Source organism: Tigriopus californicus, chromosome 1 (assembly GCF_007210705.1).
Source record: "Tigriopus californicus strain San Diego chromosome 1, Tcal_SD_v2.1, whole genome shotgun sequence".
In the NCBI taxonomy this organism is placed as follows: domain Eukaryota; kingdom Metazoa; phylum Arthropoda; class Copepoda; order Harpacticoida; family Harpacticidae; genus Tigriopus; species Tigriopus californicus.
Window position 1 is genome coordinate 7,187,798 of NC_081440.1, and position 21,259 is coordinate 7,209,056.

Below are 21,259 nucleotides of genomic sequence, written 5' to 3' on the forward strand. Positions count from 1 at the left end.
CCAGTGCGCCTTGATCTGTGAGCTCCACATCGCTATCTCTAGCCCCTTCCAACCTTTCTTCGTTCCCTACAATTTCCCAACTTTACGGGCCCCTGTTTTTTGTAAATGTTGTCACGTATATTACGCGTGAGAATATGTCTTGTTAAGCCTCCTTCATCGGCTTGGGGGGAGGTGATTGATTCAAGGTCTCACGCTGTCTATTTCGCTTGTTTGAACGTTTATGTTTCCCGCTTTTCGCATCAGCCGTCAAACGACAGCTGACTTAAAAACCGAGAATAAAGATTTAGGATTTTTCTACCTCATCGAGTAGGCGTGTTCCAGTTTGTTCCCGCCACGCCCTTCGATAAGCCACCCAGCCCAGATCTGAATTTATGCTCTTCATTGGACACTCCAGCCATGTCTTGGTAGTGAGGTTCCTGGGCGATGGGACAAGATTGGTTTCAGGGGGTGGGAAAGACTCAAGCATCATTCAATGGTCGCCGGGAGCTCAAAATTCGGGAACCCCTGGTGAATAGAAGGGCTTTCTTGCTCACGTGAAATGATGGTCTGTGTAAAGAACAATACCTTAACATGATTTTTTTATATATTTTGGATATTGGAAGAACAGTACACTCACTTGTAAACATTTCCCTTGTACAAAAGTTCCTCGGCATTGACACAGGCAAACGCATATTTATAAAAGTCTCATTGTAGAAGTGGGAAGTACAAATGTGCTTGTAAGCAAATTCAATGTTGGGCTTACATTTGCAGTTGTCCACAACTGTGCGCCTAGATCCATTCCAAGATCGCCATTTGAACCCGTTGTTATTATATACAGAACACGTCACTCTTTGCAGTTGTTACGCAGGCGTGATAAATATCAGGATGAGAACGAGAAAGCAGAATGATGGATAAACGTTATTCTCCACCGATTAGTTGGCAAGGCTACTTTTTTAAATTTGTAACAACATGTTAAGAAGTTGAGATAGAGACTATCAGGGTTGTTAATATCGTATTAGGTGAGGTTGGGTTAGGTTAGGTAAGTTTTGGTTAGGTTAGGTAAGGTTTGGTTAAGTTTAAAAAATTAGCTCCGCCAACTAATCGGTGGAGAATAACGTTTACCCAGAATGAACTAATTGGTGGAGAATAAAGTTTACCCAGAATGATGTTTCCAGAGGAAGAGCTATGATACGTTTGATTATATTAGCACCGCTATTCCACATTTACAAAATAGAAAAATTCCATTCAAACTAATTCACCAAGATAGTAGGCAGTGCTTGTCAAATTTGATGGATGGAGATTCAAACTTGGGTTACTTCACCTATCCTAATACTGGCCCAACATAGTTCCAATATCATTATACTCAATTCCTTCTCATATAACCAACCCAGACTGAAATAGGTTGCATGTCAGGTGGTGGTAAAAAAGCACCATGATTTTCTTGGCATTTCTCAAAGTGTCAAGGATGGCTTTGATTAGTGCTCTGTATTTAGAATAGTACGACAGTGAGGTCAATGCACCATAGCAGTTGAAGTTTGAACCTTCATTTTTGCTCCAAAACAAAGAGTTTAAATGCGTCCCAGAGCCAAACTAAACACATCTTTGTGCTTTAAGGGGTAGTTCTAAGACTGAAATTACTTTGGAGGCATCATTAATTGCAAACAGCCATACCAGATTCTAATTATGTTCTAATCGAACCTAACCTAACATGATATTAATAACCCTTTAAGTCTCTTTCTAAAGTTGATAAAATTTTGCCACAAATAAAAAAAAATGAGCACCGCCAACTAATTGGTGGAGAATTACGTTTATCAACGTGGGAGGGATCGAGTTTGACATTTACAGGCCAGTTAGGCCATTTATCTAGCAAATTAAAGTCTTTTCCCATCAACTATAAGTAACTTTGACACAATCTATGCCCAAGCCCCCTTCCTAGCAACAACACCGGTCTGTCTGGTCGTTATCCCTAGGCCTAAAGGTCAAAAGTGTTATGGTCCTTGAATAAGAGACAATGAGATGACAGCTGACCGGCAAGCTGCTCGCAGACATACGGGCAAAAACGAAATAGACCCATGAACACATGTATTTTTGCATAATTATCTCATTCTAAAACACTTTCAGCCATAAAAATTAAGTTAGTTTTGATTGCAATTTAAATTTGTTTGTGCAATCCAACAAGGGAAGGCACCACATTTGGTTGCGCACTATGATGACTAACGCCTCACGAAACCTCTAAAAGTTGCGAAGGCGAATGAGAGAATGTACGACCAATATAAGTCTCAAAACAAGTAAGTACGAGAGAAAAAATCGTTGTGAGCCAGATTTCAAGGCATTGCAATATTCTTCAGTTTGACAAGTTAATAACTTGCAAACATACCAAACTAGGTAATAAATTACTTGGCTTATTGGACCCCTTCCCTCAAGTAATTTTAAGTTGGTTGCTGCTTAGCTGTGCTTTACTTAAGCTTCATATTTTCTAGTTCTGGTTTTGGGGTTGGAGAGTTGAACCTTACTTAACACTGAAGTAAGAGCCAGGTAACTTATATCAAACCATACATACGTGGTTCCAATAACCAGTCCGCATGTGATTGGTTATTGGTCTATGGGTGTTGTCAAGGTCTGAAAGTTTCCTTGTGAAAGGTCAGGGAGGAAAATCAAACCAAAGACATCTCTCTTTATAAGAAACTGTTTAACGACGAAGCTAACAAGGTATTGATCACTACTGCTTGAAAAAAGCAGAAATCACCAAGAGCTAGTTTCTTTGTAAGATTGTGAGGCGATATTTCAGTCAATATATTTAGTGCCCTCTAGTTGCTTTAGTATGGCGTTCTAAAACGATTTTCACCAAGCACATTATAATGCAAACTATTTTTAATTCAAGTGGTCAACCCAACCAACATTCAACGTTGTTAACTCATGAGGAAATCAATAAAATTTGAATTAAGTAAGTAAAAAAAAAGTTAAAGAAATTCATGCCGACCCTGATACGCCACCCTTGCGGAGGGTAGCGTTCTCCATCATTGCCTCCGATTATGTTTGTTTTAAAACATAACTGTTTATCCCTATACCAATAATTGATGAAAGTCAGTTACAACGATAGAACTTCTCTCGCTTCCAGAAAATGTCGGATATAAACACTCCATCACCGGAAAGCCCACAGGCAAAAATTGCCCGATTGGAGGAGACCTTAGCTCGGGAGAGAACGGCCCGGGAAGATGAGAGAACGGCCTGGGAACGGGAAATCAAAATCCTTCGGTCACAATTGGAGGTCGAGAGACTTCAAGCAAAGTTGAAGGAGGCGCTCGAATTGGATGAAGATCCTGAGACGTTGACGCGTCAGGTGGCATCCACCATGGATGGAGCGAAAAGCTTTGTAGGATTTTCAAGATATAATGGGAATATCAGCAATTCATAATGATTATAGAGACCGACACGCTATGTGAAAAAGTAAAAAAAAACACTTTTGTTTGCCAAAAAGCACTTATTTTCCCAAAAATCACTTATTTGCCCAAAAATCACTTATTTGCCCAAAAATCACTTATTTTCCCAAAAAAAGCATTACAAAATTAATGATTGATGACAATGACTTTCGCAAACTGCAAGGATTTGTGGGTTTCTAGGACCACAAGTTGTACGAACGAAGAAACACACCTTTGCTCTACGAAATCTATGGACGTTACGCAGTATGAAAATCCACTCAACAGTTGCTGCATCAAAAGCTCTCATTTGGAGAGACCATGAAGTAAAATCAGGGTTGCCAAAATATTGTTCATTGTTGCTGCCACTTGAAAACACATTGTGTGAGAAAAAGTAAATGGATGAAAGAAAAAAAATACGAATAATTGGGAAGAACGAAAGAACGAAAGAAAGAGAAAAGAGAAAAAAGCCCCCAAGCCACCAAGCAGCAATATACCAAGCATTGCATATGGGTACAGGGACAGTTCAAGGTAGACACATAAAGCTCTAGGCACAGAGAACTGACAGTTCAGACAGCAATAGAGGAAAGGGCATTGAATAGTGAAATTAGTCCCATTCTGCTCTCTTAGTACTAACCAACTTCTTGAAGGACAAGACACTTAGAATCATTCCCAGGGGAAGCAAGTTCCACCAATCCACAGTCCACACAAAGAAGGAATTTGAACACATGATCCCACTTTGCCAAATAGTTAAACCAATTACGCTGTCCTATGAAGTGTTTATTAATGTTGGAAGAGTTGTGAGATTTCTAGCTTTTTGACAGACTCACACCAGTCCAAACTGACCAAAGTCAATACTTCTGCTAAGTCCAAAATTGTGACGCAATCTCTAACAAGTGGCTCATTTCAAAATGCCTCCAAAGGACGTGCTTAATCATACAATTTTTTCAACCTCAATATCCTGGGGGAATTCCTTAGTGGAAAAATCATCTAAAGGGAAATCTGCATGTCTGTAAATCTAAGGGATGGTATTGTGGAGAGGACCTAGGTATTCCAGTTAAGTAGAAATTCCATGAAAATTGATCATATCAATCATATTCAATGCATGACCATAGATAGCCCTCTAAGGCTTGTACCTGGGATTTGGTCCTGAACTGATGCTGCACCTTTGGGTCTGGTTCACAGCAACTCCAGTTGGATGAAATATGGCTGTCAACACAGGACTAGCCAAAGTTTTAGGCAATGTGATCATTATATCCAAAAACAAGAATGATTTATTGGATAATAATAAAAAGGGGAGATGGATGTAGTGCAATTGGTTAACGTGCGACCAAGCATTGCTCGGGTTCATGGGTTTGATCCCATGACCACTGAATCCTTTAGCAATGTAATCTTTTAATATGAGGCTGAAACTTTTTACATCAATGTGTCCTTCAAAACCCTGTGAAGGTTTTGCAGCTCCTCAGATTCTTTGAATGTCTTCATTTTAATTAGGAATAATCCATTTCTGTAGGAAAAAACATGTAGCAACTCAAGGACAAGTCTGGCATTCTAAATGATTTGCTAATTGTTTTGGCAAAGTTGGATCATACTTTGGGTTCTGAAGTGGCAGCAACAATGAACAATACTTTGGCAACCCTGATTTTACTTCATGGTCTCTCCAAATGACAGCTTTTGATGCAGCAACTGTTGAGTGGATTTTCATACTGGGTAACGTCCATATACGAAATCTCAGTTCGAATGTTTATTTCAGTATCTCTCCTCCTTCTTCCAGGGTGCCTATTCTAAGCACCACAGATTCTCGTTTTATCTTGAAAACCCACCATGTAGTTGCAACATCACATCATTGAGGCCCCCGAACGGCAAATATGGGAGTCCATTCAGTCAATGAGTTTCATTGACCTATACCACAGGGTGGCGTCTCGATACTGTGAAATACTAAAAAATGTCATAACTTAATTTTTTTTTAATATGTTGTCTGATGTCGAATAAAAAATACCGTTCCATTTTAATCATTTTAATGCTTTCAAATTTGCAAGCATTTCTCTACTTGAAATATTTTTCTTTCACTTCATTTAGGAAAGTAAAGAAATCTCACTCAACGAGACTACTACAGTACTGGTAAGTTATTCAGTCTTGTTTATTGAGAGTGATCTCAAGTGATCTGTTGGGATGGAGTTGCTCACAAGGCGGATTGGGTACTGGAAGTATCAGAAACGTCCTTGACATCCTTGGCTACTGCTTTCGATGGCCATTTTGCACTCGCCGGCTCGGATGATGGGAAAATCTTCTACATACCCCTCAATTCAGACAACATTCCCGAAAAAGAGGAGCTCATGGATTTCAAGGAGGGTATTTCCTGTATTTCTTTGTCCCCTACCGAGTATCTGGCTATTATTGGCACGGATGATGGAGAGTTGCATTGTGTCGAGATTATGTTGGATTCTGACGACAAGGCCAACCATCTCTCTGACTTGAATGGCCACTCTAGCAAAGTCAAGCATATTGATTGGTCAGACGATGGCAACTATTTACGAACCAATTCAGCAGACCACGAGCTTCTCTATTGGGTAGTGAATCAAATGACACAAGTCACGGATTCGGAAGATCTAGATGTCATCACAGAGTGGGCCAGTCACACGTGTCCGCTTGATTTCAATTCCCTGGCAATTTGGACACGGATCGACGACGGTACAGATATCAACTCATGTGATGCGAGTCAAGACATGTTGGTCATTGGAGATGATCGCGGATTCGTCTTGATTTATCCCTATCCAGCCACCCAACCCAGATCTGAATTGATGCTCTTCATTTGACACTCCAGTCATGTCTCGGTAGTGAGGTTCCTGGGCGATGGGACAAGATTGGTTTCAGGGGGTGGGAAAGATTCGAGCATCATTTAATGGTCGACGGGAGCTCAAAATTCGGGAAGCCGTGGTGAATAGAAGGGCTTTTTTGCTCAAGTGAAACAATGGTCATATAAATAACAATACCTTAACATTATTTATATTTTTATATTGGAAGAACAGTACACTCACTTGCAAACATTTCCCTTGTACAAAAGTTTCTCGGCATTGACACGGGCAAACGCATATTTATAAGTCTCATTGTAGACGTGGGAAGTACAAATGTGCTTGTAAGCAAATTCAATGCTGGGCTTACATTTGCAGTTGTCCACAACTGTGCGCCTAGATCCATTCCAAGATCGTGAATTGAACCCTTTGTTATTAAGTACAGAACACGTCACTCTTTGAAGTCAAAAAAGATTCTTCGAAAGCAATTCTTTCTTAAATTTGTCAAAGCGGAGCTGTCCACGTTTTTTTGCAGTACAAATACGTGAGCAATGCTTATTCAAGGGCTTTATAATGCAATATTACCTACGTCTATTCAACAATTAGTCTGGCACATCATATCTGTAAAAATAAGAAATAACCTCATGGAGCCCCGCTGTTTCAACGAGAAAAATTATGACGCGTCTTTCCGCTACGAGTTCTGCGTAGGAATGGCATGGCGAGTTAGGAATTGTTGCCTCGACAAACTGAAAGCTTTTCTTTCGGCGACAGGATCTACTCTAGTGGCGAATACCAAAGACCAGTCACAAAACCCGTCCCTTTGCTATATGACAGTCTGTCAGAAACAAAATACAACACAATATGTACATAAATGAATATTCACATATTTTATCTTCTTCTGAAGCACTCAAACTTGTACAAAACTAGTTTCCATTGTTTCGATGGTGACCTCAGTATTCTTGAGGGGGGTAGTCCTTCTTAATTTGGAATTGATAGCACTATTCAAATACTTGGCGGAAGATCTCTTAGGCCGGGCTGGATCGAGAACGTCAAGCGTAACCCGAGGTGTTATATTTGTGGACAATGACGAACAAGACGACGAAGACGACGAGCTCGATGACGAGGTCGAGGGCGATGACGTTGAGGCTGAAGATTTATTAGTCGGCTGACTCAGTTTGACTTGGCACGAAAGCCGAGCCTTGGAGCTCCGGCTGAGATCCTCGCTTTGAACGCGTCTCATTGGTGTGAGCTCATTGACACTTGATTTTTTCGCTGAGGGATGCTCGTGGCACGTCGATATTGAGTCAACCACGTTGACAGAAGTTTTCAGACAGACTGCAGGCTTTTTTCGATCGGACCGACTCAGCCCAATGGAAGTAATCGATACGCGCTAGACAGGAAGAAAATATATACGATAATCGAATTTGAGTTAGTTTACAGAATACAGACAGCACTCACTCGGTACGTACGTAAATAAGGTCATAACAGTAACTCGGGTTCCCTTGAGATGTTCTCTTGAGCTGAGTGTTTGCTCATGGTATGGTCCATATAAAATGCCAGGATCTTTGGTTTGTCAAATTTTGAGAGAAAAATCGAAAAGCATTGTGAAACCTAACAAGCTTACAAATAAAGGAAACCAAGGCACCCAATGGGCCACGGCCAACAAATTGTTCAATTTTTTTGTTCTATTAGAAAATGGAAAAGTATTTATTAAAGTTTTAGAACATGCAGCAAGGTTTTTCGTTTTGTACTGACAATATTCATGTACATTTAGCCTTTAAAAAGTTCAGAAAATACTCGATAGAAACTATCACACAGCCTCTTCTTGTCACCAAACATGAATTAGCAATGGAATTTGTAACATTACACGTTTTAGTCTGCCACAACATTCCTGCGGCGTTACGTGGGTTAGCTTAAAAGCACAAGATTACTTTTTATTACATCTAGAAATTTGAAGAAATTGGATCTCCCATATTCCATCAAGCGTGACAAAAGCTCTTTTCAAAAGCAATCGAAAAAAGGCATTTAGTAAGCCTTTTATTTCAAGGGTAAGTAAGGGTAACTCTCAAATTTAGATTACAACAGCCTAGCTTATGGTACTCATACAATACCTTATGAGGTGACGGGGTTCCATTTGGGTCTATCATGATTTCCCCCTCTGATGGGAGTCCATCATTGAAAGCCTTGGAGTCATCTCTTTTCCATGAATGGCCACCATCTCCTCCTCCAACACCTCCTCCGCCCCCACCACCCATTCCACTTGGTCCCCTGCCCCCTTGATTTTGCTTCGACACGAACGAATTGCGAAAGTATTTGTTCGAGCTGCAGGTATTGAGGAATGCCGTGCGGAAATTCGGCGAGAAGAACGCGTACAGAATGGGGTTCAAGCACGAATTACAATAGGCCAAACAATGAGTAATAATCTGAATGACAACCAAGGCCCCACTATCGGTGATATCGTACAAGTTGACGTTTCGAAGCAAGAGCACCACCTGCAAGGGCGACCAGCAGATGCCAAACACAATTATGACCGCCACGATCATCCGCGTCACTCGGCGTTTGTTCTCTTGTCCTTTGCACACATTCTTTCGATCTCGAACGGGACCAGGTCCGTGGGTGGCGGCCGAGCCTCGCCAAAGCCTTATCAGCATGGCCATGTACAGCCACATGATGGCCACCAAGGGCATAGCCAGCGATGTGATGAAGAACAAAGACTGATAGACCTCCTCATTATGAGCCATTCGATTGAAGGTGCAAATGGTGCGCACCTCGCCTAGGATAGAAATGTCCTTCGAGATGAACACGAAGAGGACGGGAATGCAAGTCAAGGCCGTGAGAAACCAGATGATCCCAATGGCAACCGTAGTGTTACAAACGGTCCGTAACGATATGGACCGAACGGGGTAGACCACGGCCAGGTAACGATCCAAGGACAAGAGCACTAATGTGTACACCGATCCGTAGAGCGAGATATGGATCAAATATTGCACGATTTTGCAACAGCTGTCCCCAAAAGGCCACCCAATAGCGTAATCAACGGCCGTGGGAGGAATGCAAACTGTCACAAAGAGCAGATCCGAAATGGCCAGATTCTGAAAGAACGAGAAAAAACAACTCCAGATATGTTTGTTTGGTCGAGATATGGGCGGCTTATATGTAAATGAAAACTATGCGAACAATAATATGGGGACGGCAATTGAATATATGTGCCAAAAGTGGGAACCCAAAGTTGGACTACCCGTTGCACTTATTGGGCCTTCAACAAAGTATGAGTCTAACTCAATTTGACAAAGCAAAGCGTGATTGGAGATTTAATTGGGCTGGCTCGTTCAAGGCCAGCGGAAACCCTCGACCTTTTTCTGGTGGCTAAAGGCTCGATATTGACTCTATAACAAGCGTCTGTAGTATGTTGTAACCGCAACTTAAGGCTCCATTAGTGTGGAGGGTACGTTTTTCAATTGCACAACCTCCCACATGTCATGATTAACTTGGAGCCTGTTTTTCGTAAATACACATTTTCAACGGGGGAAAGGCTCCAAATCATCTACATACCCTTCTAAATATCAATGGAGCTATGAGATTTCTAAAAGGACGGTAGTAGCAAGCACAGCAACCAAAAATATTATGTTAATCAAAGCTAGCCTGCAAATTGTAGTCGCATCTGTATCACATGTTCAGACTCACTATTAGAGGCGGATTCAAGGTCATTGGGCCAAATATGCTCGAGTACTAAACACCCCTTGCGGGAAAGGAGAATAAAATAGGCAAATATTGGTTTTCTTTACAACAATCTATTGCCCTGTTGGAACCGCTCCCGGCGACCCATAGAGCATGGGTGGATATTTTGAGAGCATAACTGCGACTTTCGCTCGTGTTTTCCTCCCATTTGCTTCATTCCCAGTTATCCCTAGCTTTCTTGTCTTTGCTCGTCATCATCGATTAAGCTTGGGTTCCACAAATTGGGATAGGGGTTAAAGGATTATTGTCCTTATGCACAATTATACTCCACTCGATGTTCGAGGAGGCCGTGAGTGGTCGATACCCTCATTTTCCACACATGATTGTCAGGGACAAGGCAATCAGAATCCTAACCCTTTGCTTTTTCGGATCTTGGATTTAGACAATAAAAAGTGAAAATTGTTATTATCCCGCTTTTAAATACTAGATTTTTAGACTAACAAAAAGAAAACCTAGACGAAGGAAGAGCCAAAGCCGAAGCAAAGGTTAACAATGACGATTGAGTGATGACAACTTTTTGAAGGATTGATCGAAGATCTCTAACATCTATTTATGTCTCCGTATGACAGGGGACTGCATGCATTAACTAAATTTTAAGGATCTCCATAAGGTAGAGGTCTACCGAAACCCAACTTTGGGACTTTGTCGGGCCAATTAGTGCAAGTCCAGTAAATCCGATAACGTTTGGTAATCCATGAAAAGAAACCTCTCATGACAATGGACAACATATGATGCATTTAACCACAACGAACTGATAGTCATGTTTTCGTCAGTTTTTCAGACCTGAAATACCAAGTCAATATCATGAAAATGAAAAAATATTTTCTTTTTCCCGAACAACTTCAAAATAGCTAAAAATGGTATTCAACATTTATGAACATAATCTGAAAATACAATTTTTCTAAACCATGATTTGCAAATTTCGAAAGCACTTTTATCATTTATTATTTTTGCGTTTACTCAAAATTCACGTAATTGGTATTGCTTCTTACTGACTGATTTGTGCTTTTTCTGAAAGATGGTTGACACTGAGTTAAAAGTGCATCCTTGAGACCCCAAGCATTTCCTTGAAATCTTTACTGATTGTTTAACTAGATTGATTTTTATTCATTAAAATATATTTAAACAATCTGCATCCTTCGAAGGTTTTAGGGGATAATGAATAGTAATTTGAACTATTTTGCAAGTATGTAAAAAGATTTTACTCTTTTGACTTTGTATATCTATGTTTATTATCTGGACATTTGAGTTTGAATAGAATGGGGGCATTTTGAAGCAAACAGTGATAAATCCAGGACCGTTGATACCAAAATCTATAGCTCAGTAATGGCAAAATACATCATCTGTTCATTTGTAATCAAGTGCTAACTTTGCGTGCTTCTAATTTCCATCAGCTAGATGTTTAAATAACATATCATGGCAGTGGCAGCACAAAGATACTTAAGAGCATGTCGTTTTTTTTCATATGATATATTCATAGGAGTTAGTTGGTTACAAGTCAAGAAAGTGTACTCAAAAACCCATTTGGAATTCAATAAGGACAATTAGCCCTTTTGGCATCATCACTATATGTTTCTTGTATATTATTGACTTATACATGTTTTTAGTCATGTAGGCTCTTAGTCTAAACTAGAAACTCATAGAGCAATCAAATCGAAATTATTCTTTATGATTTTGCGAGCTAGAAAAATGCCAAGATATGCTTGGATATTTCCCTCGAAATTTGATATGGGTCTTTTGACCACCGTGAATAATCATTGTGGTCATCGTCCTTGATTAAAAAATGTCAGTTGGATTCATACTCAAGATTTCTTATGATCGTTTACAGTGTTGACTGAAAGGGAGTGAATCGGCCTTTTCTTCACGAAGAGGATTTTTTTGGCATCGTTGCCAAAATTAGATCGACACGGTTTGATTCTTGCAAGACCATGTGTACACTTCATAGCAACCGAACGTACTTCATTTAGCAGCCAATTTGACCAAATTTAAGTCCAAAAATGAGAAGATCAAATCCCACGGACAGAGGATGCATTGCAATGGATATCGTGATTCGACAAACTAGATGCTAGTCGAAGGGAAATTGTGCTCTAAGAACTCAAATGTGTTTATCCGATTATTGAGATAAATAAGCCCAAAGTCTTTGAAGCCATTGTCATTTCTTCATGTAACATGATAATACCGAACAACTTCCTTTATTGTCTTGTACCGTAAATGTACTGTACTTTACGTAGTTACTGAAATGATGCCTCAATATGTGCAACAAATGCATCAGTGACAAAAGACCAAAGTCTTTGCTAAGTTGGAGGATTTTCCTTCTAATCCTGATCCTGATCATGCACTCAATGGAGTTTTGGTCCAGTAAACTTTTTCATTTCTATTATGTTGGAAAAAAGAGCGACCTTCCAAGGATGTTAATATTTCAACAATGGCCTTAAGGTCTGTGAACTAAAATTTCAGACACCAACTTTAGAACAGTTAGAAACAAACTAGTACAACCTGTAGTCCTTTCAGAAGGGTTCAACTTTTTGCACTTCTTGAATTTCCCATTATTAACTTCCGGGATGTTACTGAGTTAAACAAGGTGGGATAGAAAAGGTCAATACCAATATTATGCCCAATTACAGAAAAACCAATAATGGTCTTTAAAAGGTGACATAAAACAGTTTGTAAAGAACTTTACTTTCAATTGAAATTATGAAAAGCCATTTTAATCCATTCTGTACCTTTTGGAATGTCATTGGCCGAAACAGCCTCGAGTGCAAAGCAGGAAAACACTATTAGACATGTCGGATTTCTTGAAAGGTCATACATGCTTTGTTATTTATCAAAATTCAACGAAGCTCTAACGTAAGGCATCGAAAATTATTTTGAAAACTCCTTAACATATTGGATGTTGACTTAGGGACAGATTTCATGCGAAAAAAATACGGAGTCTTCTCTCTGTTGTCTCTTCCCTGAAGCGTCTTCAAATTCCGTACCAACATGAATTGGATCTTTACTCAGAAAGTTAAGGTCGCTCAAAACTTTTTAATTGTCGCACATGACTGAGTGACCGAGTGGAAGAACTTAAATGGGATTCAGTAGGCAATTGAAAATATTTAATGTAAACCAAATCCAGAGTTTAAAAGCTTTAGTCCTGAACTTGGAACGAGAAAGACCAAGAGCTTGCTTGCAAACAAGCTCCAAGACAACAAAAAGAAAGTACTCGTAGACAACTCTAAGCTAGATTAGAGGATGCCCTAATTGAAAGTGGAAAAAAAAATTGATCATTACCCAATTACGCACACACATCGCTTTTTTTTGCTCAATGCTTATAAATGATAGGCTGTCTGCAAGATGCTGGAAATTATTGATCTTTTAGTTTCGCTTTGATGACCTCAGATGTAATACGGATTGCCATTGGGTTTATGTATATCCTCACAGAATGGGATCAACCAAACTAAGAACTGACCACATTCTCTCATGAGAAACCCTTTGATCCATTTCATCAGGACTCCATAAGCACCAATATCAACGGAAATGGAGGTTCGAAGGTCCGGAGCCGACGAGTATCAACTCTAAATACCTGCTTTTGTCCGGATTAACCCATAACACCCGCTCACATACACATGATGTATTTTGAGAGTTAATCTGCTTTTCCTTTGTATTTTGTGAGTGCTTCCGATATTGGCCGTTAGCTGGGGGAAGAAAAAGTGCTTGTTTTGAATACATTTGTCGATTCATAGACTCCAAAGGTTTCACAACCCCTATCTACAGGGTTAGCAACTCAAAACTCACGATCTCGCCTTGCGCAATGACAACCTTAGTTTTGGGTTGCTCTAAGTCTTATATCAAGAAATTATTCTGCCTTTTCTCTATAGATATCTCTACGCTTTTTAACAAATATTGTTCTTCGCAAGCTAGTTTCTTCCTTTCATTGAATCTAAACTGATGAAAAAGAACTAGTTTGAATGATGTCCAACTACTGATGGTCAACCCGGTAGAGATTGAATGGCTTAAGTACGAGGCTGGATACATTGCCTGGAAGTATATGTGGCATTGCATCCAACAGCACGCTTGACTGTCTACTTCAAGCCAGCCGTTTTGCCAGAATTGTGCCCCAAAACAGATTCACATTTTTGGGGGGAGATGGTATCAAACCCTAACGGAACCATATTTTAGCAGAAAGCAGCCATTGTTCCTTATCTAGAGTACGGTGTAACTCCAGCACAAAGTTGTCCAATCTTGGCAAAAAAAATCAATTCCACCATCGGCTACAAAGGGGAATGGTTTCGATTTCGTGCGTGAAGCTTCTTTGATCAAGTGGTTGCCGGCTGGGGTCTCGAATTCCCAAAACTTACCAAAATAAGTACGTTGGTTGTATTGCGCATCTGGTTCCCAAAGAGAACCACCACTAAGACCAGAGTGTTTCCAATCACGCCCACGACGACAATCACAGCAAAAATGATAGGAACCAACCAGGAAACCACCTGATGGAATTGAAGCTGCTCACAAGCCTCCGATTGGCGGGACATGAACTCGTCAACGGTCCCATTCCCATCTTCGAGTTTGGTCACATTCAGAAAGAAGAGTCTCAGTTCCTCGGAAGACATCTCACACATTTCCGCCATGCTCATCTCCATAGTTTCAATCCCAGATCAACTTGCCGATGTCTTGTTATGAATTTCAAATAGCAAAGCTTCGCCAAGACAAACAACTCAAGACGATCCTGTGCAGCAACATGTTTCTCTCTTTTCAATGAACTCAAGGATGGTAGAGGTTATTATGATTATATTTCTATGCGTAGTACAAGTAGACCCACCGACGCTGAATCTCCAACTGAGTACATCCGCGCCTTGTCGCTCTCCTCGCTGGTGAGCTTCGCGATCCGTGTTCCTCGATCCTCGACCTGTTCCTTTATTCGTTCGTTTGACTAGTCCCGGTTCCAATTGCCCGTTAGTTCTCTCCGAGGCCTCTCGCTCTCTTATGCCTCTAGTTTGATTAGGTAAAGCACCAAAACAGTTGATAAATTTGGGAAAACTGCAATGAAATTTTTGAAAACCAATTTCGAGGTAGACCAAAGAAGCTATAATATGGAAGGTATTTGCGGAAGGCAGTAAATTTCGTTACCTCAGCTGTTAACTACATTTTCGGAGACCCATGGAGTATGTATGTATCCTGGGTTCGCATAGAATGAAGGTATCAGCTTACTCTATGTTTATCGCTTGGAAGATATCATAAAGACTGTTACCTTTAAATTATGCCCATTATGCCTTGACACGACAACTTGAAAATCCTGGCAACTTTCTTCATTTGCTCCAATGGCAATCAACGTCAATGTGGTTAAAAAAAGGGCTACATTCGGTGCCGGGGTTTGAATCCACGTCTCCTTGGGAGGGGTTTCTTGCCGTGGTTGTGCTGCCTCTCAGACCGCTCGGCTACACCAACTCCTTATTGTACTCTTCCAAATTATTCATTAAAAGACAAGAGGATTTACGGTACGTAAGAAATGTGTCAAACATGTATTATTACTTTTGTCTTAAGAAGAGAGAAAAATCAACAATGGCCTCTTATTTAGGCTTCAATAACTTTTTTTCCTTCGTACATTTTAAGCACTTTCTGTTCAAGGATTTGATATAGTAGAGTTATTATGATAATATACAAAACAGCACAAAGAGCCCAAAAAGCAGCGGTCTCCATTAGAAGTCAGTTTGGAAATGAGACAAGAAAACGAGAGAATCCATCTTTTGATTACCATTTAGGAGCAAAGAGCACAAATCCTTAAACAGTGACTTTGTAAATGTCATGTGGGATTTTGTGCATTTTTCGTACACTTCCTTAACATGCTTTTTCTCGTAAGTGATTGCAAGTTTTGCAAGGTTCGTTTTTTTTCCTTTTTAGTGCCAACAGACTTCTCTCTCGTGTGGAACCGCGGAACCCTTATCACCATCCTTATTGGATTACTCGCTCAATGGTTCCCGTTATCTGTCCTTGGTTCAGGTCCATAAAAGGTATGAAACTCTCATACAGGATTATGAATGTATTGCTCACATACCAAGTGCTCTTGAATGCTTGCCTTTCATGCGGTGTTTAAGCGTTCTACCAAGACGAGTCTGATGCATCCATCAATTGTTTTGTCAAAAAACTCGTAGACCGAGAGACACACCCACCCACACACTCAGCTCAGGTATCATATCTTCATCTTTGGAATAGGACGATTGAGCCTGTCATGTTTTGAGTTCAATGTGCCGGGCCCAAGGAAATTCTTGCGATGATATTTTGAGGTGCTCTTTGCTGTGCCATTGCGTGCAGTTTTCTGGATCCTTGACATGGCCGACTTTAGATGTCTGTCTGCTTGTCACCTCACAACACAAAAGTTCTCGCCAAGGTTAGCTCAGCTTGTGTCAAAGCATGAAGCACTTTCTGTAGAGCGATACACAAAAACGTATCACCACCACTTACTTACAAACCAACTCGAGAGCAGCGAGAGCAAGGTATCATATGATTGTATGTTGAGCCACTTCAAATGAATGTCACAAGAAAGCTGATCTGTACCAAGCAAATGGTCTTAGGATCAACGTGATCCGGCATTAAACAGTCACATGAGTTTTCCTGCTTGAGCATGTCATGTTACCCATCTGAGCCTCGTTGGTTCGATTCCCAGGTGTTATTGTAAGAGGTGATTTCTGGGGGATGACGGATTTTGATCAAAATGTGCGATATCAATGAGGAATATCCTTGCTTTTAGGAGAAGGTTTGGCATTAATGATCTCAAAGTACCCGTGCTAAGTGATCAAGTGATATGTCTCAAAATCCACTTTCGTTGGTTAATGAGAATGAAATTGTTTGAATGAATAATTTTCTGGGTGTGCAAGCGAATTTCGAGCACTTCTAATCGTTGATGTTCAACTTTTAAGACGCTTAGTTGAGCCTAGTAATTTGGAATCATCACAGGAGCTACGTAGATCAAATGGTACTGGGATATTCTTGATGGTGGGGTTTTATTAGACAGTTGTGTTGACACCAAATGTGATAGCATGAAAAAGTGGTGATGAAAGAGGGTGAAAACAGACAAGCTTTGACATATATTCGGACTAATTAGACTTGAAAAATGGTCGACAATTTGTCAATGGTGTTGAAGTATGAGTGCACGAACCAAACCTTCTTACTGTGTGGATTTTGTGCGTAGTCAAATATTGTCCCCGTACTATTATTTCCATTCATTCATTGTCTTTACAGAGCAGTGGTGTTTCGATATCCGCTGAGCAAATTAGTGGACGGGAACATGCCCCTCACTTTGAGACATCTATCCCGATCAATGATAAGGGAATTCCTTTTGATGTCGAGCTCTTTTTCCAGAGAGAGCCGTGTATGCTGAAGGTCTCGAAGGCGATCCTCGGCATGATCAGTGGTGAGCTCAAGGCGGCGCAAATCCTTTTCCAGCTCATCAACCTCCTCGATCAATCTGGATTCAGAAACAAAAGAAAAGAATGAGACCAACCAACAAGAAGAGAGAACTGACAATGGACGTCATTGGTCAAGCAGAATTGGAGCTGATTTAAGTAAGAAAGGACAAATAAATGTGCTACTGTCCTCCCTCCCCCCCCTCCCCCCAACTCTCGTTGAGCGGAACTGCCAGTGCTGAAATTTTCAATAGACAGGGCATGTCAAGTGCATGCAACATTTGAGGACTCTAGCGACGATACTAAAAAGAACTTCCAAAAGCAACAGTGTTTGTTCAGTTATGACGTAGATTGTGGAAAGGGAACATGTTTTAAAGATGAGATGCCTGGTGAGACATTCTTTTACCTCGAGCCTTTTTCAAATTCAGTTAGCTCCCTTCGGCCCCTTAATTCTTTCATTAATTCTTTCATTCATTCTTCCAACTCTTTTTCGCTGTCATACATAGTCATAGACAGAAAATGGCCGAAACGCTAAGTAGCCTCAAATAGGAACCTTCGCCAGTCTTTATTTCCATGTTGTTATTCGACATCTCAGTTGAACGTACCCATGAGCTGGATCATCTCGACAAAGCTCCACATTGGGTCGAAGATGCCGATTGGACAGGCGTGTTTGAGCAACTTTCAAAGGCTTTTGTTTCTCCCAATGAGCTTCCTTTAACTGATCAATAGTGGCCTCTAATCCAGTTATCTCCTCCACAGTCTAGAGTGGTCCAAGAAAGAGGAATGTCATCCACCAGGTGGTCATTAGTTAGTTCCCAAATGAGATTCATCCCAAATTCCCGTCAACCTCTTTTCCTAGGCGCCTTCTCTCCTTGCTTCCCTTGCTTGCTTACCTCTTTGAGTTCGGTTTCCAAATGCCGCGCGGCCTCTTCAGTCTCTGCCACCCTGCGATTAAGAGCTCCTTCCACTCGATCGGCTTGTTCTCGCATGTCCTGACTGGTCCGAGACAGGGTGGCGGCCATGGATCCTCTTAATCTCATCGAGGCCTCGCGTTCCTGCTCGCTCCGACGAAGATTGGCCTGACTGAATTCCAACCAGTTCTCGGGATGGGATTCGCTACAAATTTAAAAGTAGGCATGGGCATGAGTGGCTTTGATCAGATTTTTTTCTCATTCTCTCGACCTCATGCTAGCAATCCCAAGGCTTTCCTGTTTACGCTAAGTCTGTCTTGAGGATGGGAATCCCTTGTTGCCCAGCGATGGGAACATGGACCTCCCTGTACGTAAACCCAAGATCGTGTTTATTTGCTTCCAGTTCGTAGTAAACGAATGAGGTCTTGTTGGGTCTCGATTTAGATGTCGTTGGGACAAAGTACACACTTTTTATATGGATCACTTACACTTCTTTGTAGATGGCGGAGCCCGCCTTGTAAACGATATTTCCTCGGGAGTTTTTTAAACTCACACTCTTCGAGTCCAAGTGATTGGCGGAAAACTTGAAGAAAAAAAAACGAAAATCAATCCAGTTAGAAATATAGACCAATGCCATCCTGTCTTGAAAGCCCCACCTATAAAAAAAATAATAGGAACTTCGGATTGTCGTGGATGCAATCCGACTCAAGCCCTTGAACTTCTCCGTCACTAATTTTCTGGCTTGAGATGCATCTACAAATACTGAGGTACACCCTTTGTGCACATGACACAAAAGGAATGTACTCTGTTTTTTACGGGTTCGCTTAGTTTGGATTACGATGATGCTAAAATGAATTAGGGTATCTATCTGTCTTTTGCGAGTAGATACTGCTTAATCAAAAACATTCTGTTAGAAATATTTTTCTTGAGATGCTAATGTTCATACCCTCTCTCACTTAATCAATGAATTGATAATTCAGTATTATGAATGATTCAATATTACCTTGTCGCTCCAATCCATTTCCAATTGATGCTTGCAATCGCGATTGGTGGACTGCTGATCCCTGGCATTCTCCAACGTCCGCTTCAAGGTGTCTCGTACATCGGTTATGATCTCGAGTTCCTAGAGTGTCATTAGCACTAATTATAAGGCGACAATATTGTTCTGGTTACACTTAACATCACCATGTTTTCCAATACATTAACCTGACATTGAAGCGAGTGCCAGATGCTGTTCCAAGTTCTAACATCTCATCATCTAATTGCGCTCTATTGTTAACACTCGATCTGTCACCCGAGGAAACTAGATCCCTGGGATTTTCCACTATACTGGAAATACCACTCACGTTCTCCATTTCGAGAGCCAAGTGTTTTTGTGACGATTTAACAAACCGCGACCGAAAGCAGCAAGTGTTCTCTTGAATTGCCTTTGAGCCATGAACTGCGATGACTTGAATGGCAGGTAACCCACCTTGAGAAGAGCCTTTTCAGCATCGTCCTGAACCAGGTCCGAATCAATGCGGCGCTGCCGATTGGCCAAGCAGTCCCTGGCAATCAACATGGGCGACTCCGTGGCCTGGATAGCATTCTCCACCCGGCGAATCTCGTCCACCATGAGATCGATTTCACCTGAAAAGAGGGATTACGTATTATCATGTCGGTTGTTTTTGTACGCTACTTCATGTCAAAATCCTCATGAATAGGTACAATTGAACATTGCTCAAGTGAGAAAAACACATAATGACTGTGCATGTTTGGATTCAAGGTTGGTCTTACTTGTCATGTCTTGAATCCCTCGCTCCAATTCAAATTTCCAATAGCTAATGCTTTGAACTCGTTCCCCCAACCTCTCAGTCACCTCAGTCTGGGTTCGATTGGACTTGGTTGTGGAACTAGCAATTAGCTCCTTGGCCTCACTTCGAAGCCTGACAAAGCAAGAAATGAGATATTAGACAGATCCGGGTAGGCCCCCTTCCAGAAGTGGAAACCTGAAAAACTTACACGCGTGAAGCATCCCGATCCCGATTCGATTGGAACCGTTTAGTCTCAATGTTTCGGTTCCAATCGTCTGGAGCCCACTTCTTGAAGGTGTAGCGTTGCACGGGATTCACGGGCAAATAGGAGCCTAACAACGGTTGCGGCACCGTGGCTGTGGACAATGAGACGGTGCCCTTGCCCAAAACTTCCCTTTCATCCTCCATGGGTGGCTCGTATCGACGTTCCATCTTGAAGGCTTTTTTCTTTGCTGAATCCGAAATGTCGAATTGAGGATCTTTTGCTTCTTGTCTGGAAACGGCAGGAAACTCGATGACAACGAGGAAAACTGAACTTGAGCTCCTCGAACACCTCTTTCATTCCAATATGGAGGAGAGAAAAAGAGGGGAGAATAAGTTTGTTTGGTCGGTTCTAGCTTTAGGGAGTCATGGTAACTGGAACGAAAACCTCAGGGAAAGTGGATCAACTTTTCTCTCTTTCTCTCCCTGTGTGACTCTATGTACGTATATTGTATCTGGGACATTCTTTCGTGTATCAGCGCGGGCTCGACGATCGAACAAATTGTACATTAATTATAAGAAAAGATGGGAGCTTCTTGACTGAATTATTCAGAAAATGTGACGCTGAGACTGTGTAATCATTCTAGTTCTGTCTTTGTTCCCAATCAAAAACCCGTGAGAAACGAGTTTTAAAGCGAATTCAACCTGACTTGGCACATATTATCCCGCACATTTTTTGAAGATATTTACGTAGCTTGAAGGCTTGTTGTGTGTTCTTAGATCTGAGTGCGCTTCTTAGTTTCGTATTAGGTCTATGTACACATGTGTTCTCTCGTATTTCATCGTTGACGAAGGGAGTTACCTGGTTCCTTCCCTTCAGGACGTTGTAATCCAGCCATTAAGGACTACTCAATGGTAGTAAAATCGATATGACCTCCCATAAACCAGCAAATCTAGCACCAAGGAGAATGTCCCATTCAAGTTCCACATAGTTTCCCATTCCTTTTCAATTGAATAGTATCTAAGAGAGTTCAATGTTTCAATCTG

At 41.1% G+C, this 21,259-nt stretch overlaps 3 protein-coding genes across 5 annotated transcripts in view; 1 reads left to right on the forward strand and 2 right to left on the reverse strand.

Annotated features, from left to right (window-relative positions):
• Positions 1–6,340, forward strand: part of LOC131890300 (echinoderm microtubule-associated protein-like 2) — a 7,366-nt gene extending 1,026 nt beyond the window's left edge. Inside the window, 3 exon segments of the mRNA XM_059239627.1 lie at positions 3,098–3,314; positions 5,556–6,182; positions 6,213–6,340. Of these exon segments, the coding sequence (XP_059095610.1) occupies positions 3,098–3,314; positions 5,556–6,182; positions 6,213–6,340 (972 nt within the window).
• A 711-nt stretch (positions 6,341–7,051) lies between these two features.
• Positions 7,052–16,291, reverse strand: LOC131882994 (allatostatin-A receptor-like). Of its 2 annotated transcripts, XM_059230325.1 has the most exons (4): positions 15,035–16,291; positions 14,266–14,944; positions 8,299–9,279; positions 7,052–7,577 (listed from the first exon to the last, which is right to left on the reverse strand). In XM_059230325.1, the coding sequence occupies exons 2-4, from the start codon at positions 14,545–14,547 to the stop codon at positions 7,095–7,097; spliced, it is 1,746 nt and encodes a 581-aa protein (XP_059086308.1). In that variant the 5' UTR covers positions 14,548–14,944; positions 15,035–16,291; the 3' UTR covers positions 7,052–7,094. The 2 variants fall into 2 exon arrangements, with proteins under 2 accessions (XP_059086308.1, XP_059086300.1); XM_059230317.1 differs by having other exon boundaries at positions 14,266–16,291.
• A 604-nt stretch (positions 16,292–16,895) lies between these two features.
• Positions 16,896–21,175, reverse strand: LOC131883017 (tektin-4-like). 2 transcript variants are annotated; one of them, XM_059230347.1, is made up of 8 exons: positions 20,220–20,994; positions 19,995–20,143; positions 19,690–19,847; positions 19,222–19,341; positions 18,707–18,801; positions 18,201–18,423; positions 17,913–18,067; positions 16,896–17,369 (listed from the first exon to the last, which is right to left on the reverse strand). In XM_059230347.1, exons 1-8 carry the CDS (start codon positions 20,441–20,443, stop codon positions 17,138–17,140), a joined length of 1,356 nt encoding a protein of 451 aa, XP_059086330.1. In that variant the 5' UTR covers positions 20,444–20,994; the 3' UTR covers positions 16,896–17,137. The 2 variants fall into 2 exon arrangements, with proteins under 2 accessions (XP_059086330.1, XP_059086339.1); XM_059230356.1 differs by lacking the exon at positions 17,913–18,067 and having other exon boundaries at positions 17,214–17,369; positions 20,220–21,175.
• Positions 21,176–21,259: the final 84 nt, after the last annotated feature.

Bases quoted from the DNA above. Each gene is read 5' to 3' on its own strand.
- LOC131882994 (XM_059230325.1), bottom strand. From the start codon at position 14,547: ATGGAGATGAGCATGGCGGAAATGTGTGAGATGTCTTCCGAGGAACTG. The intron at 9,280-14,265 runs GTAAGTTTTGGG...TCGTTCTTTCAG, and splicing joins CAACCAACGTACTTATTTTG to AATCTGGCCATTTCGGATCT. The intron at 7,578-8,298 runs GTATTGTATGAG...CTTCCTGTCTAG, and splicing joins GAACCCCGTCACCTCATAAG to CGCGTATCGATTACTTCCAT.
- LOC131883017 (XM_059230347.1), bottom strand. From the start codon at position 20,443: ATGGAACGTCGATACGAGCCACCCATGGAGGATGAAAGGGAAGTTTTG. The intron at 20,144-20,219 runs GTAAGTTTTTCA...TTGCTTTGTCAG, and splicing joins GATCGGGATGCTTCACGCGT to GCTTCGAAGTGAGGCCAAGG. The intron at 19,342-19,689 runs GTGGGTTACCTG...ATGACACTCTAG, and splicing joins CTGAAAAGGCTCTTCTCAAG to GAACTCGAGATCATAACCGA.